We start from the raw sequence: 23,746 nt of genomic DNA on the forward strand, positions 1-23,746 counted from the left end.
GATACCAACGAATCTAACACAAGAACAATGTCAGGTAACGGTGCTCAAGGTACTAAATTCAGAATTTCTGTATGTTTTAAAAGATAAGCTGCGAATGAACAAATTGTGAAATCTAGAGGATGGTTGTTGAGACAAGCAAGTCCAAGAAGGTTAAGATATATCGCCCAGTGTGTTGTACTATGCAGTTTTGTTGCAAATCAAGCGTGAGTTAGAAGTATATTCAAAGTCCAATCAAAGTATTCCCGCCGTCAAGTATACTGTGGCGAAACGTGTGAGGTTGATTATATTGTCAATATAACCCAAGAGGCATACAAGCTGTGAGAAGCTATTTCTGTGAGAAAATGTCTATATTGGCTATTAACGCATGCAAAGGAATTTCAATAGGACAAAACATGGCTTGCCTTCCCATCAGGAACTCAACGATTTAACAATTATATTCTCCCCAATACGTGAATAACTTACTAACAATTTATGTTCTCTTATATTATAATTTTTTTCTTGAGGTTTTTAATGCATGAGTTTTTCATTCCCCATCCCAATATTATGGTATCTAAATCAAAGTGGTAATAACATCCATCCATCTCGTGGTATACTTTTGAATGGCTAATTCCTATGAGAAAATGAAAACAATATTACTAGTAATATCAAAATGGAAGGGTTGGGCTGATTTACAAATGCTACTAGGGATCCAGAAGGGAAAAAAGGTTAATGTACAGATTACACCACATATGAACAGCTAGGTTTGCCAACCGGTGCCATCATGAACTGTGCTGACAACTCTGGTGCCAGAAACTTGTACATCATGGCTGTCAAGGGTTCCGGTTCCAGATTGAACAGATTGCCAGCTGCCTCTCTAGGTGATATGGTTATGGCTACTGTTAAGAAGGGTAAGCCAGAATTGAGAAAGAAGGTTATGCCAGCTATCGTTGTCCGTCAATCCAAGGCTTGGAGAAGAAAGGACGGTGTCTACCTATACTTCGAAGACAACGCTGGTGTCATTGCTAACCCAAAGGGTGAAATGAAGGGTTCCGCTATCACTGGTCCAGTCGGTAAGGAATGTGCTGACTTGTGGCCAAGAGTTGCCTCCAACTCCGGTGTCGTCGTCTAAATGTCATACTAGAAATAGTTTCCTATTTAGTTCAACATAAAAAATTTCATTAAAATATAATCATTTCCTAATTCTGTAACTTACAGAAGATGTATAGTAATATACTTGCTTAAAAGTTTTTTTAAGAATATTATAAGCTTTAAGTATCTCCAATAAGCTATAGAAAGCATATATACATGAAGTCACATATCGGTCTATGATAATGGCAATGTTAATATTAATAGTAGTAATGGTGAGAGATTTCGATGTATAATTTCGTATTAGTTCCTTAATTATATGTAGATAATATATTAAAACTTATCGTTGTGAGTTGAATATTACAATGTCATAATCCAAAATCAACCTTATAAACCTCGTTATCTAGCCTAATGAACTAGTATTAAAGTTAAAAGTGATTTTGGGCTTATAAGAATAAAATAAAATACTGTATAGAGATATTGAAATATGTTGGTAGCTTTCTTGTAGTTTGAATATCTTTCTTTGTGATGCAATTGCTATTGTTCTAGGCTTCGGTATCGTTGTCTATTATCGTAACATAATTGCTTGGTATAATACCCGTCTCACCCGATTCCTTCTTCGCTTTCCACCATCTGCCCTCTATATCACTAACCATTAATATTTCGCCCTGTTCAAAGGACATCTCATATGCATCAGCGGAATCCGCCTCGTAAGAGTAAAGCGCCTTAACTCTGTAAGGGAAACTCTCGTCAGCCAGATCGGCGTAGAGCCCCATCGTGTCCCCCATTGTAGTATTTGTATTATTATTGGTAGTTGCGGTAATATATGTGTCACCGATAGTATTGTTACCAAGTTGTGGTGATCTCAACGGAGCGTTGTTGTTGGTAGGCAAGTCGCTTGCAGATGGGTAAGGTGGGCCCGTGTTCTCAAATTCTGTAAGTGCCGTTGATGAAACGTAGTTGGAAGTGTGAGGATTGTTATAAAAGCCATTGTCTAGTCCCAAATTCTCAGAAGCACTATGTAGATTGTTAGTGCTGTGAGTCAGCTTCACAGAGGATCCACGGAACTGGGTTTGCTTACTAGATCTCCTGTACGCCTTGATCTTTGCAGCTTCAAATGGAGAAGGTCTGATGCCATTAAGTGAGAAAGAGTCGACCCATCTATTTATTGGGGAGGCATTATCACCACCATAGTAAAAAATCCATATTAAATTAACCATTGATAAAAGAACTACACCAGCAGATGCTGCAGCTTTCTGGTTACCTGAACCATAGATCAAATAATTGGCACTATTTGTAGAGTATACAAACGCAACACCTATGGAAGCTGTTAAAAAATTTCTGTAATAATCGACAAGGTCATATATGTAGAACCCGATTAGCATTAAAATGATTAAAAATTGAAAAGCTATACCCCACCATGTAAATCTCGGAAAGTCCTCATTAACTTGTACAGATATGCAACCACCAAGTGTGATAACCCAGGATATTAGACCGATTAGTATAGATGATATCGCAAATGGGTCCGATATCAGATTTCGAAATCCAACATTTCGAACAGCACCTCTTGTCCTGGGATTTATTATCTTACCTCTCCTGCCTGACATAACTAAATTCTATATCGTTACTGTCCACCCGATGTTCTTCAATCGATTCAGAAGTATTCGAAACTGTCACAATACAGTTGAATTGCTTATATATTAGTGAATGTATGAATCCAGTTGCCATTATGGTTAGAACATTCTCAACGCGATGAGCATTGACATTTTTGCAAAAGTGCCTTCACGCGTTTTGTGTGGGAATACGTGATTCATGAGTTCTATATATAGATTTGTAGTATGGCATGCCATGTCATTGCAGCGTATTTCGTTGTGATTCTTACTAGTTGTTTATTCCTTGGTTATTTCTAGTATTCAATTGAGTACATAGGTCTGTATTGCAATAGGACTATGTAATGATAAATAATTAGTGGTGGGCATTGTACTTGAAAGTAGCAAAAAGCGATGCTGTCATCACAAAGAATCCCCATATTGTTGCTGCTAATCCAAGCTTCTTCAGCAATCTATCACCTCTGGTTAGAGTAGCTCCATCTGATCCTATTAATCTGTAGCCAAATATCCCTGGTAGAATGAAAGAGATCGAGGTGGATCCTGTGGCTCCCACAATTGCCAATACTTTATCAAGTGAGTGCACGGACATTGCCACGAGATATGAGGGAATCAAGATCGCAGCAGTAATCGCTAGAAATAGCTTCCTCTCCATCTCTATGGGTACATCCTTAATTGATCCTTGTTCTTCAGCTAGTTCGTTGTCCTCTATGGAGCTAATGGAACGCACCAATGGGGTTCTCTCAGTAGCCAGCAGTTGTGAAGAGCTCATAGTGTCTGCATTCGCTGTAGGTTCTTGTGTATTCTTGAGGTCAGGATTTAAGCTAGGGTAGAAAAACGCAAGGATATTATGAATTGAGCTTCTTGCCGGATGGCACTGCAACGGGAATGCTAGCGTGACTAGTAATGCAATGGCAATTCTTCCAATAATGCTAGAGACCGAGTGGGGATACAATGTGATTATATTGCCTACGATCTTATCTCCGAAGGTCATATATCCACAACCGCCAATTAAGATATACAATATGCATGCCAAGGACGTTGAGATTAAAGGAATATACTTTGTAGTCTTGAAACGGTTATCTTTCTGTTCATTAATCACTGAGAACATATTGTGGTGGCAAGTGTATGCAAAGACAAAGATAGGTAATGTTGTTAAGGGGCTAGGACCGTGGTGTGGTAGCCCAATTGATACATGGCCCTTCATCTGCTCGATATCGCCATCAGAGGAAACTAAATGTATTATCACCAGCACACATAGGTAAGCTACGGACATAATAGCCAGTGAGGAGGTGTGTCTAAGGGAGTTCAAACGCTTCTTCAGACATAGTGGGGTCACTACGAATATCATTACAAGTGTAATGTGGAAATCCCTATTCAACAAAAGTGGCTTTGTGGTGATTGAACCAGCAATCTGGGGCAGTAAATCTCCCACAACAATCAGATATGATATCCCAACACCCAGGCATTTGATAGCAATGGCGAGATCAAAGATAACACTTAAGTTCTTGTTGATAACCTGCGTCAACGAGAAGAAAGATGCATTCTTGGAATCTGGAGCATACCCGGCTACTCTAGCTTGTATCAGCAATGTCATCATTGAACAGAGACCACAAAACATTATCATCAGGATCCCAAATATGAGACCAAAGGGTTTAAACGCATAAGGCATGGCCAGTATGCCAGCTCCGCATGCGGTGTGCAAAAGAGTCAGTACACCTGAACCGACAGTAGAACTCATAACCTTTAGTTTTTTATATGTTAATGCTAATTTTGTAGTAACGCAGCAGCAACTCTTATTGTGGCCCCAGACCCAAGCGTTCTTAATTTGGATGACTACTATCCTTTATGTTGCATTATATCGCTTTGGCAAGCGATGATGCAGTTGCAGCAAGAAAAAAAATGCTGAAAGGCATCTCCAGTAAGTGCTTACAAATTAATGTTGCTGAAATGGTATAGATGGCATATGATTTCTGCTTGGGTTGTCTGTGTGGCATAGATATCGATTAGTTAGTTGGAAGATAGCAGAGGATTGATTTATAGAGATGAGTGACGAAGTAGCAGTGCCTCCGGTGCAGGAAGGAGAGAAAGTTGAAGCTCAGGTTGAAGAAGTTGCAGAGGAAGTTGTCAATGAAGGTGGTGATTCAGGCAAGAAGAAGAAGAACAAGAAGAAGAAGAAGAAGAATAACATTAAGAGGATTGAACTTATCTACCCGGATGAAGTGTATCCTGAAGGTGAATGGATGGACTACCAGCAGGACTTCAACCTGGAGCGTACCACTGACGCCGAGAAGAGGTACTTGGCAAGAGATATGGAGAAACAAAGCGAATGGAACGATGTTAGAAAGGGTGCTGAGATCCATCGTCGTGTGAGAAAGAATGTGCAGAACAAGTTGAAGCCTGGGATGTTACTAACCGAGGTTGCCGATATAATTGAGAATGCTACAAGAAAGTTTACAGGTGCTGAGGACTTAACCAAGATGGATAATCCAGTCAGTCAAGGTATTGGTTTCCCAACTGGTTTGTCTCTGAATCATTGCGCTGCCCATTATACCCCTAACACTGGAGATAAGACGGTTCTGAAATATGAGGATGTCATGAAAGTTGATATTGGTGTTCAAGTGAATGGTCATATTGTTGACTCAGCATGGACTGTATCCTTTGATCCCCAATACGACAACTTGCTCGCAGCTGTGAAGGATGCTACATACACGGGTATCAAGGAGGCCGGTATTGACGTAAGATTAACCGATATTGGTGAGGCAATCCAGGAAGTAATGGAATCCTATGAGGTAGAGATCAAGGGTAAGACGTACCAAGTGAAACCTTGCAGAAACCTATGTGGTCACAGTATCGGCCCTTACACCATCCATGCTGGTAAATCCGTTCCAATTGTGAAGAATGGTGACCAGACGAAAATGGAAGAAGGTGAGCACTTCGCCATCGAGACCTTCGGTACCACTGGTAGAGGCTATGTGGTAAGTGGTGGTGAAGTATCCCACTATGCCCGTCTGCCATCGGATGGCCTTCCACAACCAAACTTGGCTAGCGCAAAACAACTATTGAAAGTCATCGACGACCACTTCGGAACCCTACCGTGGTGTCGCCGCTACTTAGATAGATTAGGCCAGGACAAGTACCTATTTGCACTTAACAGTCTAGTGAAGCAAGGCCACGTCCAGGACTACCCACCATTGAATGATGTTATTGGATCTTACACCGCACAGTACGAGCACACTATCCTGCTGCACCCACACAAGAAGGAAGTGGTGTCAAAGGGAGACGACTATTGAAAACCTTTCATAAGTGACAAAACAATTACACGCACACATATATAAACACAAGATATAGACATTGGCATTTCAAAGGTGCATAACTAGATGAACTAGTATATACTTCCTGCTTTGCGGTATAAACCCATTATCAATATCCCTTTCTACGTGAGCTCGTTTAACAGCACACTTCACCATTTTTTTTTGTTTGTGTTTGCTGGAATTTTTGGGAAATCAAAAGCTCACTCCCTCCCAGCAGAAAGCAAATTTGTTAGAATAACAGTAATAGTTATCAATTGTTGGGGGGGCTTTAAAAGCAAGGAACTGAACGAGAGGATCTTACAGTATTTCATCAATTGGACAAATTCTATCTCAATACTTTAACCGCCGGAACTATATTTTACTGCATTAGATTCTTTGAGGCAGAGAAAAGTGTTTTTGAGAATCGAATTTACTGGAAAAAACAAAACTAGAATTCCTACAGATCAAAACAAAAGGAATAAAAGTCGATTATATATAATAAAAGAAAGCAATGTCTCTAGTTGATATATCTCCAGATGTGCTTGAATACAAGTCGCCATTGACCAGGCAGAGTACCGCGTATGTCACTGTGAAAAACAACTCTGATCAAGCCATAGCGTTCAAGGTGAAAACCACTGCTCCAAAGTTCTACTGTGTGAGACCAAATGCCTCCGTGGTTGCTCCTGGTGAGATTGTGGATGTCCAGGTAATCTTTTTAGGTTTGCCTGAGGCTCCGGCTCCAGACTACAAGTGCCGCGATAAGTTCTTGGTTATAACACTGCCATCTCCGTATGATTTGGGCTCCAAGTCTGTGTCCGAGGCCTGGGCTGATCTAGAAGCGGAGTTCAAGCAACAGGCAATCTCCAAGAAGATCAAAGTTAAATATTTGATAGATACTGAAGTGGAAAAGAATCCACAAAGTGTTCCTGAAACGGAGGATGCTAGAGAAACTATACAACCAGCACATCAACCAGCTCCAATTGCTGAGACCAAGCCCTCAGAGGTCACTGAGAATAAGATGCCTATGACTAAAGAGGTCCCAGTTGCTGCTCCAGTTACTGCAGCACCAATTACTGCTGATATTGAGGAGAAGAATGCCATGCCAAAGACAGAAACTCACGAAAATGTTGATGAACTGAAGGAAGAACCACCTGTAACAACGACAGAAAAGGAAGAGGCCAAGGTACAGAGTTCTGTTACCAAGAAGTCCGGTAATGAAGGCTCTACGAACACTATGTTGATTGTCATATGTCTTGCTGTCCTTATTTTGGGTTGGTTGTATCGTTAAGGTACTAGGTTGTCATGACCTCGCTATAATTTTAACGAGTACCCGTGAAGAAAATAGAAAAACCGAGAAAGATTTAGGATTGTTGACTATAAGATCAGCAAAAGGAGGAGTTAGTAGACATTAAACTAAAGAAAGGAAATTACTCTTCCGTTGTACATTTTTTATTTCACGCCAAGATTTTTGTTTTGTTTTGCAAAAGAACCTGGTAAGATATTTTTCCATTGATGTGTATTACTCATTTTGCAGTTTGTTTCTTTTTTGATTAAAAGATTCATTGGACTGTTTGAGGTAGGCGTCAGTGTTTAAGTAGATAGGGTACTAAAATCTATTCATATAGTAATCTTTTTCCCTCTATATTTAACTTATAATAATACCCGATGATATCCATTACTACAAATTAACTGGTTGCAATCTGGCCTAAAATACGCTGCATGATACAGGCATCTAAATAAAGTATTTGAAATGACTGACGTGTAAATCCGTAATGCAATCATTGCTGTTTTTCTGTTCCTTGCTCCGAACGGCTGTCGGAATTTTTCAGGGCAGTGGTTCATCTAGAAAACATGAAAAACTCTTGCAATGATAGTGAAAATTAAAGGAACTGGTAACTGTGGTATAATATACTGTGGACTTGTTTACAATTCTAACTATTGTGCATAAATAGAAGTCGATTAATTGATCAAGATGGGTTTGCTTGAAACACCAATCTCAATTCCTAGCGATGACAAGAACTATCAGTTGACGTCCAGTCCAAGGTATATCAACTGGCATATGTTTGGCACTGCAACTTCTCAAGAGCTTGTTTCCAATGGAGCTCCTGGTATGAATGGCAAGAGGGCTCTGGCATCAGAATCTTCTAGCCTAGGGTTAAAAAGACAGAAAAGTGATAAAACTACCAGGTCAATGTCATAGATTTATCAGGTACCAATGTATCTGGTATCTTAAGTATATAATAATATTCATGATCACGGAACAGAGAGAAATCCAACATATTAACAATTGTGATTATTCAATGTTCATTTAATTTTCATTCAATTAATTTTTATTTACAGAGCAAAACTAGTGTAAACCCTAGGTTATGAACGGCACGACTCCTCCGATAGAATATTTGCTATTCGGATTGTATAAATTAAATTGTATTATAGTTTTTAAAATATCTATTAAAAGAATATAACTGGTTTTCTTATTTTACATGTTTGAAACTGACTTTAGGAGAAGGAATAGGGTAAAAGCTCTTTGAAAGATCATTCTAAGGCAATTCCATCAGAAACGTCCAAAGAGAAGGAAATCTCTCGAGCTCTTTTTATCGGTAGCAATTTGTACCTTTTCGTTAGTAGAAGTATTTTAGGCTTTATCATTTTATTTGGTAGATCGTTATTACTTAGTGTTTTCCATAACGCTGTCCTATGTGAGTAGTGAACGCCACAGTTGGACTAACTATAGAATGGTTAAAGTCTTCATTTCCTTAGATAATCTCTTAAATAATTACCTAGCTTTTCGGCACCTGTCTCAACCATATCCTTTAGCATCTGTAGTTCATCATCTGTACTGGAATTGAAGTCAATAAAAGCACCATTTGAACCTGCAGCTCCTCCATAATTTCTTTGAGGATTATAAGCCCCATTACCACCCTCTAATAGATCTTCTTCGCTTTGTTCTTCACCAAAATAAGATGATGAAGAAATAGATGTAGCATTATCGAAGGTCTTAAGTTTTTCACGAGCTTCACGAGAAGCAGCTTCATCGTAGGTACCACGTCCGAACATCATATCTGAGGAAATAGCTTTCTGACCACCATATTTTGCAGCGATAGATCCTGTGTATTTTGGTCCTGAGGCTGCTCTCTTGGCTTCCTTATGTTGTTGGGCAAGCTCATTGGCTTCATTATTGGTCATACCAAAACCTAGTTTAGCAAATTTAGGCTTCAAATCTTCAACTGGGGCAGGGTCCACAAAGGACTCTTCTTCACCATTAAAGACGTCTTCCTTCTTCGCGAAAGAGTCTTCATCATCCTTTTCTGTAGAACCGAAACTTGGCGCTTGGTATTTGTTTGGGAAGGAAGAGGTAGTGGAAGAATTATGAAGTTCAAGCTCTTTTTCTTCTTCTGCTTCTTTCTCGAATTGATCGAAAAGATCTTCCGCCTTAGACTTATCTACCTTCTTGGCACCAAGTCTAGTTGGTTTTCTGGATGATGATAAGATAGAATGCTTCTTGGCACCTTGAGTTGCTTGAGGGGTAGAAGTCTTTCTTCTACTGTTCAAAATTGAACTGCCTGTTTTTCTTCCCAAACTTGTGCTGGAGTTATTATTGCTAGAATTTGCGTTTAAGCCTCCAGTAGGTCTTGGAGATAGGGTTGGGGTTACAGAACCGTTGTCAACCTTTGGTTTCTCCCAGTTGGAAAAGAAGTCATCGACACTACCTTCCTTTGGAGTGGAGGCAACACTGTTAGAGTCACTTGATGTCTCATCACCTTGATTGTCCATTTCAGTCAACACTAATTCACCTGGGTATTGTTGCATATCCTTTTCCACCTTGGAATCAAGATGCGCTTTGTACTTTTTAGCCACTAAACTCGTGTATTTTGCTTGTGCATTCACATTAGAGCTATTCAAGTATTGTTTTCCATTATTCTTCATGAAATATTCCTTAGCCTTGTGGTTACCACCATATTTGAATCTTCTCAAGTTATTCACTGTCCATTTATCTAGGGTAGAACTCTTCACAAAGGTAATGTGTACACCAAGATTTCTGTGAACAGCAGAACATTGGATACATAGAAGAACACCAAATGGCACGGATGTCCAAGTAGGGTTCTTATTACCACAGTCAAAACAAACACGGTTCTCCAATCTGCTGCCTAGTTTGGTGAAAACTTGCTGTCTAACAGAATCCTCAACGAATACTTCACCGTCGTCCATATTTTAATATGTATGTGTGTCCTATAGTAATAATTGATAACGTTACGATTTTGATCGTTTCTAAAACTCGATTCCTTAACCTCTCTTACCCTTTTATAACTCAAATTTCCTGATCCGACCGGGAGAAAAATGATAGTTTGATGAACGTTCACTTTATCGCTGTCGTGGGATGATTAATAGAGTTACTTGACTACCGGAATAGAACAAAAATTGTGCTATTGGGAACTTCAAAACCTTTTTGTTGTTCTTGTTATTCCCATGATTTGTGCCAAGAATCCTATTCTTAGGCCGGAGGGAGCCCACATTTGAAAAAAAACAAAACGAAAAAATCGCTGAATGGGCAAATCTTAAGCCGGGTAAAGTTCTTGTGCAGGCTGTCCATATAGCTATGCAGTCTCTATTCATCTCAGGAACTGTATTCATTGCAACGGTTACTTTCAAACCAAATGTTGTGAAAGTTTAGCGAGTATGTTCTATTGTCATTTCTAGCATTAACTAAATAAATGAGACTAAAGGCCATGACATATATTGAAAAATAAATATTTAATATTTATAGAGTAAAAAAATTAGTTATACGTAAAAAAAAAATAGGAAGGATACAAGAAGACAATACGAAAATAGAAGCTATAGCCTATTTTGTGAAAACATCAATCTTCCGTTACTGAAACAGTATTTTTAGATACCATATCCCATATGGTAGACCAATTTGAATAAAAATCAAATTTCATTAAAAAAAAAAAAAGAGAAAAGGCCCAATGACTACTTTTCATGAAAACAAACTATTTTTGTATCTTCGCAAACAAAATCGAAAATATAATATGAGCATATCAGCTCCAAGCAGTAGAGTAATGGTGGCTCAATTTTCTCCGTTTCAAAAAACCAAATCATTTGTTTGTTTCCAGGTAAAGTAATGCATAAACCTCATAAAAGAACTGAAAAAAAAAATGTTGTGAATCTGAATTGAATTAAGTCCGTTGCTATAATCTTTCAAAATTAGTTAGGGCAGAAAGATGAAGGAAAATAACACAATAATATCATATAGTCATTAAGCATCATCAAGTAGAAAATTTAGTATGCAGTGTGAAAAACCTAGTAGAGTCAGGGTTGTTTTTTATTTTGAATTGGAGCAGCAGAGAATGATTTCGATTTCGGCAGTCCATTTTTCTTAGGCTTCTGATTTGTGGTTAATGTTGAAGCGGATCTTTGTAGATTAGCCTTTTTGCTATTTGTAGGACCTTTTGCTCCGGATTGCAATGTGGTGCTTGATTTTGTGACGTTAAATTTGTGAGCATTAGATACAATAATTTGGAACTTTGGTTGTTTCTTGATTTTCTTCTTAACTTTCCCATCTTTGCTCTTGGATTTCATGGCTTTCTGGGAATTGTTTGGGACAGTGTTGAAAACTTTTGGTGCTGTCGCCATTGAATCACTCTTGAAAGATCCCATTTTTGGTAGTTCTGGGATCGGTAGAATTGGTCTGTTTTTAGCATCTAGAGAAATGTTAGATTTGTTATGTGATATTGGTGTCGGTGAGAGTGGAATAGCAAGTTTGCTATCTTCATCATCGTGTTTTAATACACCGCTGTCACGATCAAAGAGCAACAGTCTGTCATCAATATTGTAATCAGATTGTTTACCGGCTTTCAATTGTCTGTTCTTGGCTGGTAAGTTTTTCTGTTCCTGACTTGGTATAATGTTAAGTCTTGAGTGATCAATCTTCAACGGTGATTTAGTTACAGAGGAATTCAGTTGAATTGTGGTAGGTGATGATCCATATATGTTGTTTTCTTTGTTTTCATCATCTCTGTTGGTAAAATTAGGAATATTTCCGAGCTTCGATAGTTTACTTGGTGATTTGTTATTGTTGGGTGTCTTCATAAGGAAGTTATTTTTGTTCTTCCTAATTGATGCAACGTTAGGTGTGCTATTTAAGCTTAAGCCCATCGTATCTTTCCTAGCTCTTTGGAAGTCAGCTAGAGCACTGTTAGAAGTTTGTATATTATTCGGATCAAAATCATTACCTATTTCTCTCTTAGCAAATGGGGTGAGTCCTGTACTATTTGTTCCAAAGAAGTTCAGAGCATCTTTCTTCTCCCTGTATGGTGACACTGAAGAAGGCATGTTATTAAACGTCAGTACATTTTGATCTATCCTCCTTAGCGGCGTCCTATTGCTGTTGCTGTACAAGAATTTTGTAGACGACGTCGAGTTGAGTAAATCCCAGTTAATTTGTGCGGAACTATTCAAAAACTTCAACGGAGTCTTTGCAGGGGTCTTTGTATTGTTGTTGTTCAGCAGGCTAAAGTTTGGCGAATCCAACAAGAACTCCCTAAGCTGTTCAGGAGACGCCAAAAATTCGCAGTTACCATTCTGAGGGCCCGCGCTATTGGGATCAATAAGCATCCCATGCCCATTACCCTGTGTCCTTACGTTATTACCAGGCGGCCCACTTATCCTCACCGATGGCTGTTGATTAAGAGCGTTATTGAACACACTCGAAGGCTGCAAGTTTATGTCATCCAAGGAGGGTTCAGCACCGTGTTGTAGCTGTTTAGTGGCCGACCCTTCGCCTAGAGCCGTGGTCATCGTTGTGTTCATGGGCAGTATGCTATTGTCCAGGAAAGGAGACGAACCCGCGTTCCCATTCCTCCCGTTAGCTACTGCTACCTCCGCATTGCTAGCGCAACTGTTATCCGCAGAAGACTGCACGCGAGAGTACGGCGTAGGGAAACTCTTCACGCCATTGCCACCAGCAGTAGGCTGTATACTGTTCCCCAATGGGGATGCGAAATACTTCATATTCTCCGAAAACACATGCAACAGGTGCGCTTCCAGATCCTCGCCGTGAGGATTCAACCGCTTCCACTCCGGCGTCTCTTCCATTATAGTCTGTATTGTAGCTGCAAATGTTTTTGTCACTACTATGGACCTCCTGTAACGTTGGTGAAAGTATGAATCTATGTTTGCAATCCTTTTTGTAATTGCTATTTGTATGAGCAAGGATCTTCGATTTGTTTTGTTTTGCGGAAAGATTTTCGTGGATCGAACACAAACAAGGGACGTGTGTAGTGATCTTGGTTTTTTGGCGTTATAACTGGTTCGATGAGGATTCCATGCTTCATGTATATAATTGGGGGGTGGGATTATTTCTTATATAGTCTTTATAGTCTTGTTAAGTGTAGGGACTGTTTATAGGAGGATAGGATACGCAGGATAATGGACGAGTGCAGGGACATTGCTAGGCGATTGGACGAAGGCGAAGCTGCAGGAGAAGCTGCGGATTGCGGTTTGCTGCTTAAGCTGGCGCGTGGATTGATACAGCATGGTATAGCCAACAGTGATCTGTTTAACGGTATGGAGGGAGGTGACGGTGATGACGATGACGATGATGAGCAAGGAGAATACGAGGATGAAGAAGGTGATGAGGATGGCGATGATGACAACGAGAACGACAACGACAACGCCAACGATGTCGATGTCGATGTTGATGACGAAGGAGAAGGTGTTGGTGCTCAGCCTACTGTGAACACCAAGTTTTACCAATTTGATCTTGAGGAAGAAGAAGATCTTGATGATGACGAGGAAAGTGGAGCTGAGGATGAAGAGGAAGAATTCAGGTTCAGTGATTATGTAGACGGCGATCCGTTTGAGAACGCGCTCGTAGTGCTACAACGTGGTGAAGAGATAGCGCAAGGCGAGATGTTGGTGGATGTGTACAAGCTTATGGGAGAGGCATATGCAGAGGTCGGTGCGGAAGATGACAGCATAAACTGTTACGAGAGGGCTATCGAAGTAATAGAGAGCCGTGAATCTGGAGAGAGAGACCTCACCAAGCAGATAGAAATCCTGGAGAGGTTATCACAAAACTTGAAACTGAGTGCTGAGGTCAGTGCCGACAAGAAACTAGAGATCGCCAACAAGCTGAAAGGGTACTTAGAGAAGCAGTTATCCCAAGACAAGGACGACGAGACAAATTTGGCAAGATTAGAAGAGGTGAAGCTGGATATACGAGAGATCAAGATGGAGAAAGAGATGGATCAATCGGGGAACTCTAAGGAGCTTCTGAAGAACTTGATCCTAACGCAGATGGCAAAACTAGATCCATTGAAGGGCAAGCGTAAAGCTGTCAATGATCTATCGGGAATGATAGTTAAAAAGAAAAAATAGCCTGATCACCTCGGGGCCCAAGAAAAAGGATTAATTATTATAATTATTATTAAATAAGGGATGCACAATTTATTATGGACCCGAAGGAGAATGCTAGTAGATAAAAGGCCATATATCATATCTTATGAAGCTTTGTAAACTACGGAGGGGGGGTGTAATAATGTAGAAAGAACGGGCATTACAGAATATTTAATATTATAAGTTCAATTTCCCTATAATAAAAGTTGTGTTGTGCAGTATGGGTTATTGCGTCATTATACTACGTGACGAACCCAAGGGGTTTGTACCACCTCATCTCTCTCATTCTCTCTGCTCTCTGTGATTGGGAACAAAGAAGTCTGGGATATCGGGCAATCCCTTTACATTAGCAATTGGATGGTACTAATGTTGTAAAAATATATATATAACTACCTCCTTACTTGTAGTATATCCTATAATTCAATTTTGAAAAAAAAAGGCATAGCAGATTTTTTAGTAATTTGGAAAGAAAGACTAAAGAATACACAAGAAAAGATGCCTCCTAAAGTTCCAGCTACGACTGTCAAGGACAGGTTTTTGAAAGTTGCCAAGAGTTTACAATTTGCGTGGTTTGCAGGCCACTTCCTAGTTGTGGTCAGCTCTTTGCTGTATTTGTTCAGGTTCTGTGAGACCTTGTACCGCTGTGCGTACGTTGGTGTGTTGGCGTCATTTGGTATTATCACGTACCAGCAGGGTCTGCACCAGCAGTTGTCGCTGTCGCTGTTGACCAATGAGAATGTGTTGTACTTTGCGTTGGCGCTGGTGTGGTTCTTCACCCCCAGGTTCAGTCTGTCGCTAGTGCCATACTTCATGTTCTCTGTGTTCCATGTGCTAGTGTACTTGAAGACCACGCTGTTGCCCCAAGTGTTCAACCAGACCGTGGAGTCCAAGAGCAAAGTTGTTATGTTTATCGACAAGTTTGTGTTGGACTACAACGAGAGGTGCATGTACTGGGTCTCGACCACCGAGCTGCTGATGCTGTTCCTGCTGTTCGTGAGAGCAGTGTTGTTCTTCTCCCGCTCCTGGATCGTGCTCGTGGTGTTCACGCTGTTCATCAAGGTCAAGTACGAGACTTCTAAGTACATGCAGGCCGCCTTCGCGCAGTGGAGAGTGAGAATGGACGGTGTCATCTCGCACCCAAGCGTCCCACCCCAGATCAAGTCCCTGTACAACCAGTTGAAGTTCCAGCTGGTGCAATTGTCCAAGGTCACCATCACCAGAGCAGCACCAGGCACCCATGGATCTACTAGTGCTTCTACTGGTTCTACTGGCACCAGTACCAGCACCAGCACTAGCACCTCCGGTGCTAGTGCCAGTGCCACTGCCACCCACTCCGCAAAGATGGACTAAGGTGTAAATTGAGTCAACAAAACTTATGTAATTGAGTACTTAACAGCACATAATAAAATAAACCGCAGAAACAACTTCACTTTATAGCTATTTTATATACCCCTGCACGTACCGCCCTGCACAAATCCGTGACCTCCACACGTCGCACACGATATATGGTTGAGAAGTCCTCTTTCCTCTGCGGTCTCGCCTCTGCGGTCCCCCCTCTGCGCAGAAGAAGAAGAAGAAGAAGAAGAAAGGAAAAGCTTCTAGAAGATTCCATCTCGGCGTCGAAAAGGTCGCTAAGCAGTTAGAGAGAAGAGAGAAGAGAGAAGAGAGAAGAGAGAACCTTCTCGATGTGCTTAGAAGGAAGTGCACATGGTAGGGTGGGGAGCCTGGGAACTACGTAATTGTTCCCTCGGAAGGTTCGAGAAGGTTAGCTGTGGGAAGGAAGCTGGTTTAAAAAAAAAAGTATATAAAGGGCCTTGTGCTCAATTGTCTCTAGGTCACCCCCCAATTCAAGTACTACAACAACAAATCATAGAACAAAAAAAAAAAGTACAAATGTCTAAGGCTGTTGGTATTGATTTGGGTACTACTTACTCATGTGTTGCACACTTCGCTAACGATCGTGTTGAAATTATTGCTAACGATCAAGGTAACAGAACCACTCCATCCTATGTTGCTTTCACTGACACTGAGAGATTGATTGGTGATGCTGCTAAGAACCAAGCTGCTATGAACCCACACAACACTGTCTTTGACGCTAAGAGACTTATCGGTAGAAACTTCAACGACAACGAAGTCCAGACTGATGCCAAGCACTTCCCATTCAAGTTGGTTGATGTTGATGGTAAGCCTCAGATCGAGGTTGAGTTCAAGGGTGAGACCAAGAAGTTCACTCCAGAACAAATCTCCTCCATGGTCTTGGGTAAGATGAAGGAAACCGCTGAGCAATTCTTGGGTTCCGCCGTCAACGATGCTGTCGTCACCGTCCCAGCTTACTTCAACGACTCTCAAAGACAAGCCACCAAGGATGCTGGTACCATCGCTGGTCTAAACGTCTTGCGTATCATTAACGAACCAACCGCTGCCGCTATCGCTTACGGTTTGGACAAGAAGGGCGGTGAAGAAAACGTCCTAATCTTCGACTTGGGTGGTGGTACTTTCGATGTCTCCCTATTGTCCATCGAAGACGGTATCTTCGAAGTCAAGGCCACCGCTGGTGACACTCACTTGGGTGGTGAAGATTTCGACAACAGATTGGTTAACCACTTCGTCCAAGAATTCAAGAGAAAGAACAAGAAGGACTTGTCCTCCAACCAAAGAGCTATGAGAAGACTAAGAACCGCTTGTGAAAGAGCCAAGAGAACTTTGTCCTCCTCCGCTCAAACCTCCATCGAAATCGACTCCTTGTTCGAAGGTATCGACTTCTACACCTCCATCACCAGAGCTAGATTCGAAGAATTGTGTGCTGACTTGTTCAGATCCACTTTGGACCCAGTCGAAAAGGTTTTGAGAGACTCTAAGTTGGACAAGTCCGCTGTCCACGAAATCGTCTTGGTCGGTGGTTCCACCAGAATTCCAAAGGTCCAAAAGTTGGTCACTGACTTCTTCAACGGTAAGGAGCCAAACAGATCCATCAACCCAGATGAAGCCGTCGCTTACGGTGCTGCTGTCCAAGCCGCTATCTTGACTGGTGACCAATCCTCCAAGACCCAAGACCTATTGTTGTTGGATGTCGCTCCATTGTCCCTTGGTATTGAAACTGCTGGTGGTGTCATGACCAAGTTGATCCCAAGAAACTCCACTATCCCAACCAAGAAGTCCGAGATCTTCTCTACTTACGCTGACAACCAACCAGGTGTCTTGATTCAAGTCTTCGAAGGTGAAAGAGCTAAGACAAAGGACAACAACTTGCTAGGTAAGTTCGAATTGTCCGGTATCCCACCTGCCCCAAGAGGTGTCCCACAAATCGAAGTTACCTTCGACGTCGACTCCAACGGTATCTTGAACGTCTCCGCTGTCGAAAAGGGTACTGGTAAGTCTAACAAGATTACCATCACCAACGACAAGGGTAGATTGTCCAAGGAAGATATCGAAAGAATGGTTGCTGAAGCCGAAAAGTTCAAGGAAGAAGATGAAAAGGAATCTGAAAGAATTGCTTCCAAGAACCAATTGGAATCTATCGCTTACTCCTTGAAGAGCTCCATCTCCGAAGCCGGTGACAAGTTGGAAGAAGCTGACAAGGAAGCCGTCTCCAAGAAGGCTGAAGAAGTCATCCAATGGTTGGACAACAACACCACTGCTACTAAGGAAGAATACGACGACCAATTGAAGGAATTGCAAGAAATTGCTAACCCAATCATGACTAAGTTGTACCAAGCTGGTGGTGCTCCAGGTGGTGCCGGTGCCGCTGGTGGTTTCCCAGGTGGTGCTCCTCCAGCTCCAGAAGCTGAAGGTCCAACCGTCGAAGAAGTTGATTAAACGGATTGATAGAGAAAAGAAAAAACTTTTGAGTGCATTAATGAAATTAATTCATTGTTTTTTTTTTTAGCAAACCCCCCCATTTTTTCATTTCTTCATTTTGATAGATTTTAAAAAAATCATAAGAATATTCCCATCTACAAAAGAAACAAAAAATCATTAGTTTTATATTTATAATCCTATTTTTATAACGACTTCATTCATCTTTGTATCATATATCATAATAAACATTAATCATAAAAATATCTAAAAAACGAACAACTAACTACTCTCCAATAAGTTCTGGTAGAGAAAAAAGTTAAAAACCAATTATTTAGAGATAAAACCAATCTATTGATAGTTACAGAATACTGTAGGATATAATAAACACAAGGTGAGAGAACTTGTGTGTGATTACAGTTTCAAACCTGTATAAACTTAGTTCTTGATGTAGATTACTCAAAATATGTAGAGAAGCAAAAAAAATTAAATGGGGCGAGCTGGGAATTGAACCCAGGGCCTCTCGCATGCTTGTGATTGTTCACACGGATTTTATCCATGTTCGCCCAAAGCGAGAATCATACCACTAGACCACACGCCCGTTTTAATTGGATGCTATGTTTGGATTAGTTAGTTATCATTATCTACCTAATTTATAATCGATTTGATGAGGTAATATCCTTCTAAAAGCCAATAAAGTAGGCGTCTGCTCTATATTAGCTACATTCTCATATACTATCAAAGAAAACACGGTCATTCTTTTAGTGATCACTAATGCCATACACATATGTTGCTTTGACTCAAATTCTTGTTACCTCATGACTGGTCGAATCAAAAATTGTGAATAACGAATCATTCATTTTGTCATGAGATTTAGAGAGTAGTATGACTAAACCTGGTATTTGATCATCTCAGGGTGAACTGCTACTCAATATTCTGTCACTACGGAGTGGATCATTCACTTTTATTTATTTGATTGCATATGTCCCAGTTTCTTTTGAGAGACGCCCGCAGGTCGCTGCTAAGACCACTTCGAAGGTGCTACTCATCGAATTTCTCAAATCAGGCCATAGAGATAGAATCTGGGTTGCAAAGGGAATTGGATGGCATTCTAAATTCGTTTGATGCTCCCATTACATATGCCTTTGGCTACGGTTCTGGAGTTTTCAAACAGGTGGGATATGATTCTACTGACAAACCACAGATTGATCTCATATTGGCAGTAGAAGATCCAGTGGAGTTCCATTCCAGAAACATAAAACAGAATTCTCATCATTACTCAAGCCTGAAATACTTTGGGCCAAAAGTAATTAGTCGATTTCAGGATGTTGGAGCTGGTATATACTTCAATCCCTACGCTAATATTAATGGAAATGAGGTTAAATATGGAATAGTGTCGATGAAAAGAATATTGAACGACTTAAAGAACTGGGAGAGTTTTTATATTGCTGGTAGACTGCAAAAGCCCGTAAAAGTACTGAAAACAAACCCCACAATTGAACATTATAATCATCTTAACTTGAAGGCAGCCGCAACTCTAGCCAAACATCTCATATCAGTCAAGTATCCAGAGAAGTTTGATGAATTTCAATTCTACAAGGAGATAACAGGCTTAAGTTACCTAGGTGACATAAGATACCATTTAGGTGCTGAAAACCCTAAGAAGGTGGAGAACATTGTAACCAAAAACTTCGACAAGTTTAGAATGTACTATAAACCTATTTATGAGGATGTTGTAGTTAATAATGGTTACTACTTACCACCTGGGTTTACCTTAAAGAATTCGCTGAAAAAGATACAGTATCGAATTCAGAGAACAAGCCTAACTCAAATGTTGAAAGGTGTTGCAACAGCTGGTATTACAAAATCTGTCAAATACGCATGGGCTAAAAGAATGAAGAGTCGCTCAAAATAGATCGAGAATGAGGCTTCATTCATACCGTTTCATATAGAATTCAAAGACTACAATATTTTGCATTGTAATTACATGTACATAAGTATTTAACTGCATTTAATAGTATTTATTATATCCTTCCGAAGTGCCAAAATGAATGAATTCACTGCTATGATATCGATGTTCGATATCATAATTACTTAGAGAGTCAAGAAGTCTTACCAGTACACAGACTATATTACTAATAAAGGTTTAATAATATCTATCTATCAATCGATTACTATAATAATAAGTTTAATATAAATTATTAAGAATATGTATTAACAAACAGTACAAAAATGTATTTATATGAAGAAAACTGGTCGTAACATGTGTCAACAAACATGCATCAACTACATGTTAAAATATTGGCGCTACTGAATTTAATCAACATCAACAGCATCATCGTCATCATCATCGTCAATATCCATAGTGTCGTTATCAATTGCAATGGTTGCCTCGTGGTTTGGTAGGACATCAAGACTTTCTTCCTCATCTTCAGTACTAGCAGACCCACGTTCCTTGCCAACCTTTAAGACAACTTTAACAGTTTCCTTATCTTGAATTTCTCCCTTTAAGATCCTTAAAGCCATCTTATTCAAGATTTCAGTTTGAATTAGTCTGTTTAATGGACGGGCACCCATGTCTTCAGAATAACCGTACTTTGCTAGGAAATCCTTGGCTTCTGGAGTTAGTTCTAACTTGTAGTGCTTATCATTCATCTCGAATCTGTCTTCAATTTCTTTCAATCTAATATCTACAATCTTGTGGATTGCCTTTCTTGATAGTTTATTGAATACAACAATTGAGGAGATTCTGTTCAAAAACTCTGGTCTGAAGTGCTGCTTAACAGCTTCCATTACCAAAGTCTTGGTTTCATCCATAATCTTGGAACCTTTCTGTAAGTTAATATATTGGGCACCAAGGTTGGAAGTCATAATGACAATACAGTTGGAACAATCAATCGTCTTACCCTGGCCAGAAGTAATTCTACCGTCATCTAGCATTTGCAACAAAATAGTCAAAACATCAGGGTGTGCTTTTTCTATCTCATCAAATAGCAAAACTGAGTATGGCTTGTATTGTAGTTGATTAGTTAAGAAACCACCCTCTTCGTAACCAACGTAACCTGCAGTTGTACCTAATAACTTGGATACAGAGTACTTTTCACTCAATTCCGAACAATCAACCCTAATCATCATGTTTTCATCATTGAATAAGAATCCGGCAATCTTCTTGGCCAGTTCTGTCTTACCAGAACCGGACAAACCAAGGAACATAAATGATGCCGGTTGTCTAGGATTGGCTAAGCCAGATCTGGAAAGTCTTACAGCGTTGGACACAGCCTTAACAGCCTCCATCTGACCAACAACTTCTGAGGAGAGATCACGTTCCATATGGATTAGCTTCTCATTCTCAGATTCTGATAGTTTCTTCACAGGAATACCAGTCAGTCTTGCGGCTGTCTCAGATATAGTGTCCGAGTCCACAACGTTTTGAATCATTGAATTAGCACCCGCACGCTGTTCCTCTTCGGCAACTTGGTTTTCTAAGTCGTCAATCTTCTTCTTGATATCTGGGATAGCAAAGTATCTCAAATCAGCGGCAGTAGCAGTATCATATCTACGCTCGGCATCAAGAGCCTTATTTTCCAATTCATCTAACTTCTTCTTCAATTTGGTTAGCTCTTCATGGCCCTTTCTTTCTTCGTTGTAACGTTGTCTCAATGGTTCTAATTCTTCGATCAAAGATGCCTCTCTCTTCTTAGCCTGCTTCAATCTGTCCTTAGTGGTGCAGTCAGCATCCTTGTCTCTTTCTAGAGCTTTTATTTCAACTTGTAGCAATTGCAGTTGACGTTCCTTAGAGTCAAGTTCTTCTGGCTTTGAGTCTCTTGCCACAGCGACACCCGCACATGAAATATCTACCAGATCAATTGCTGAATCTGGCAATCTTCTGTAGGGTAAGTAACGCTTAGCCAACTGAGAAGCAGTAACCAAAGCACTATCTAAAATTCTGACACCGTGGTGAATTTCGTACTTTGGTTGTAGACCTCTCAAAATAGCGACAGTTTGTCTAATTGTTGGCTCCTGGACGTCGATCTTTTGAAATCTTCTCTCGAAAGCACCATCTTTTTCGACAATAGATCTATATTCATTGTTGGTTGTAGCACCAATCACCTTCAAATGTCCTCTGGATAAGGCTGGCTTCAAGATGTTGGCAGCATCATCCTTACCATTTCCCATAAGCATGTGAATTTCATCAATGAACAAGACAATCAAAGTCTTTGATTCCTCGACTTCCTTCAACACACCCTTTAATCTCTCTTCAAAGTCACCTTTGTACTTTGCACCAGCCGTTAGAGCAGCCAGATCCAGACTGAACAGCTTTGAACCTTGTAGAATGGTTGGAACATCATCGTCGATGATTCTTTGAGCGACACCTTCGATGATGGCGGTTTTACCGATACCAGGTTCACCGATCAGACATGGGTTAGACTTTATTCTTCTAGCCAAGACTCTGATGGTACTTCTGATTTCTTCTTCTCTACCGATGACAGGGTCCAGCTTACCTTGCCTGGCTTGTTCTGTCATATCGATAGCATATTTACCTAGGTATTCCAAGGGTGTATTAGTGTCGGCACCTCTGGAGTCTATCCTTTGGCTACCTCTCAATTCCAAGGCCTGTTGTTTAACAGCCTCAGTATCGACACCGGCATCCTTGAACACCTGTTTTATACTAGCGTCATTGAACAAAGCGAATAGCAGATGATCCTGGGCGATAAAAGAGTCCTTTTGTTGCTTCTGTATCTTTACCGCGTCCTGGATCACTTTACCCAAGGCATAGCTTGGTGTGACTTCCGCTGGTGCAGGATGCTGCTGAGGCACACGCACCAATGCTTTGTTCACTGTCTTCTTGAACAAATCGTAGTCGTAGCGACCTTTCTCGATCAAGTTTTGTAAGTACGCCACGGACCCATCCTCAGGAGTCTCAATAAAAGCAGCAAGCAAATGGATAGGTTGCAACTGAGGATGCTGGTGGTCAGTGGCTAGCTTCTGGGCAACTGTAAGGATATGCAGTGCCCTCTCTGTGAACTGTGTTTCGTCGTTCATACCTTATATTCTGTTTTTTATAATTGTATATTGTATTGGTCTGTTATATGTAAGCTATTGAAGAAAACAATTGTCAAGAAGCCACCTGTTTCTGCCTTATATACATTTGAAATTGTAGCGATGAGGGCTATTATTTGTTGAAATGGTTCTTATTGGGTTCTAATTTTTCAGGGAACCCTTAAAAATCACAATATAGAAAGTACTAATATTTTAGCTTCAGTACGGCACTTTCTAAGGCAGAAAGGCATGAAAGCCCTAAAATAACCACTTATATAATGGAAGGTCCCACTATTCTCTCGAAGGTTCCTGAGTCTGTGGAAGAAAGGAAAGTGTGCTTTTGCTCAGAGACAGCTGTAGCACACTGCACAGCAAAGCTACACAGCAAAGCTACACAAACGGAAGGGAATATTCTAGGAGTGACTGGTTCTGTACGGGATTTTCTAGAACTTTCTAGCATTTAGGTTCCCTTCCCTCCAGCGGTGATACTGGCAAGCTCTTTAGGGTTTGGTAGTGTGTAGGGGGAGGTTGTATGGACACAATGGCCCACCTTAG

The 23,746-nt window shown here is 40.5% G+C and overlaps 13 protein-coding genes and 1 non-coding gene across 14 annotated transcripts; 8 read left to right on the forward strand and 6 right to left on the reverse strand.

Annotated features, from left to right (window-relative positions):
* Positions 1-27: 27 nt before the first annotated feature.
* On the forward strand, positions 28-1,108 carry RPL23B (60S ribosomal protein uL14; the record flags this gene model as incomplete). The annotated part of the gene is made up of 2 exons (XM_446519.1): positions 28-69; positions 737-1,108. 2 exons carry the CDS (start codon positions 28-30, stop codon positions 1,106-1,108), a joined length of 414 nt encoding a protein of 137 aa, XP_446519.1.
* A 502-nt stretch (positions 1,109-1,610) lies between these two features.
* SHO1 (osmosensor SHO1) lies at positions 1,611-2,672 on the reverse strand (the record flags this gene model as incomplete). The annotated part of the gene is made up of 1 exon (XM_446520.1): positions 1,611-2,672. The coding sequence occupies one exon, from the start codon at positions 2,670-2,672 to the stop codon at positions 1,611-1,613; it is 1,062 nt and encodes a 353-aa protein (XP_446520.1).
* A 358-nt stretch (positions 2,673-3,030) lies between these two features.
* On the reverse strand, positions 3,031-4,413 carry AVT6 (aspartate/glutamate transporter; the record flags this gene model as incomplete). Its single annotated transcript, XM_446521.1, has 1 exon — positions 3,031-4,413. The coding sequence occupies one exon, from the start codon at positions 4,411-4,413 to the stop codon at positions 3,031-3,033; it is 1,383 nt and encodes a 460-aa protein (XP_446521.1).
* Positions 4,414-4,717: 304 nt separating this feature from the next.
* Positions 4,718-5,965, forward strand: MAP2 (methionine aminopeptidase; the record flags this gene model as incomplete). The annotated part of the gene is made up of 1 exon (XM_446522.1): positions 4,718-5,965. One exon carries the CDS (start codon positions 4,718-4,720, stop codon positions 5,963-5,965), a length of 1,248 nt encoding a protein of 415 aa, XP_446522.1.
* A 511-nt stretch (positions 5,966-6,476) lies between these two features.
* SCS2 (phosphatidylinositol-binding protein SCS2) lies at positions 6,477-7,253 on the forward strand (the record flags this gene model as incomplete). The annotated part of the gene is made up of 1 exon (XM_446523.1): positions 6,477-7,253. One exon carries the CDS (start codon positions 6,477-6,479, stop codon positions 7,251-7,253), a length of 777 nt encoding a protein of 258 aa, XP_446523.1.
* A 684-nt stretch (positions 7,254-7,937) lies between these two features.
* GVI51_G03553 (uncharacterized protein) lies at positions 7,938-8,165 on the forward strand (the record flags this gene model as incomplete). Its single annotated transcript, XM_446524.1, has 1 exon — positions 7,938-8,165. The coding sequence occupies one exon, from the start codon at positions 7,938-7,940 to the stop codon at positions 8,163-8,165; it is 228 nt and encodes a 75-aa protein (XP_446524.1).
* A 545-nt stretch (positions 8,166-8,710) lies between these two features.
* Positions 8,711-10,171, reverse strand: GLO3 (ADP-ribosylation factor GTPase-activating protein; the record flags this gene model as incomplete). Its single annotated transcript, XM_446525.1, has 1 exon — positions 8,711-10,171. One exon carries the CDS (start codon positions 10,169-10,171, stop codon positions 8,711-8,713), a length of 1,461 nt encoding a protein of 486 aa, XP_446525.1.
* A 1,098-nt stretch (positions 10,172-11,269) lies between these two features.
* Positions 11,270-13,054, reverse strand: NDD1 (Ndd1p; the record flags this gene model as incomplete). Its single annotated transcript, XM_446526.1, has 1 exon — positions 11,270-13,054. The coding sequence occupies one exon, from the start codon at positions 13,052-13,054 to the stop codon at positions 11,270-11,272; it is 1,785 nt and encodes a 594-aa protein (XP_446526.1).
* A 333-nt stretch (positions 13,055-13,387) lies between these two features.
* Positions 13,388-14,338, forward strand: HIF1 (Hif1p; the record flags this gene model as incomplete). Its single annotated transcript, XM_446527.1, has 1 exon — positions 13,388-14,338. One exon carries the CDS (start codon positions 13,388-13,390, stop codon positions 14,336-14,338), a length of 951 nt encoding a protein of 316 aa, XP_446527.1.
* A 513-nt stretch (positions 14,339-14,851) lies between these two features.
* POM33 (nucleoporin POM33) lies at positions 14,852-15,706 on the forward strand (the record flags this gene model as incomplete). The annotated part of the gene is made up of 1 exon (XM_446528.1): positions 14,852-15,706. The coding sequence occupies one exon, from the start codon at positions 14,852-14,854 to the stop codon at positions 15,704-15,706; it is 855 nt and encodes a 284-aa protein (XP_446528.1).
* A 543-nt stretch (positions 15,707-16,249) lies between these two features.
* Positions 16,250-18,172, forward strand: SSA2 (Hsp70 family chaperone SSA2; the record flags this gene model as incomplete). Its single annotated transcript, XM_446529.1, has 1 exon — positions 16,250-18,172. The coding sequence occupies one exon, from the start codon at positions 16,250-16,252 to the stop codon at positions 18,170-18,172; it is 1,923 nt and encodes a 640-aa protein (XP_446529.1).
* A 471-nt stretch (positions 18,173-18,643) lies between these two features.
* On the reverse strand, positions 18,644-18,752 carry tP(UGG)4. The gene is made up of 2 exons: positions 18,717-18,752; positions 18,644-18,679 (listed from the first exon to the last, which is right to left on the reverse strand). It is a non-coding gene; the product is annotated as a tRNA-Pro (tRNA).
* A 381-nt stretch (positions 18,753-19,133) lies between these two features.
* TAM41 (putative phosphatidate cytidylyltransferase) lies at positions 19,134-20,066 on the forward strand (the record flags this gene model as incomplete). Its single annotated transcript, XM_446530.1, has 1 exon — positions 19,134-20,066. One exon carries the CDS (start codon positions 19,134-19,136, stop codon positions 20,064-20,066), a length of 933 nt encoding a protein of 310 aa, XP_446530.1.
* A 401-nt stretch (positions 20,067-20,467) lies between these two features.
* Positions 20,468-23,194, reverse strand: HSP104 (chaperone ATPase HSP104; the record flags this gene model as incomplete). Its single annotated transcript, XM_446531.1, has 1 exon — positions 20,468-23,194. One exon carries the CDS (start codon positions 23,192-23,194, stop codon positions 20,468-20,470), a length of 2,727 nt encoding a protein of 908 aa, XP_446531.1.
* Between the last annotated feature and the right edge of the window lie 552 nt (positions 23,195-23,746).

The sequence above is a fragment of the Nakaseomyces glabratus genome, chromosome G (genome assembly GCF_010111755.1).
Source record: "Nakaseomyces glabratus chromosome G, complete sequence".
In the NCBI taxonomy this organism is placed as follows: Eukaryota; Fungi; Ascomycota; class Saccharomycetes; order Saccharomycetales; family Saccharomycetaceae; genus Nakaseomyces; species Nakaseomyces glabratus.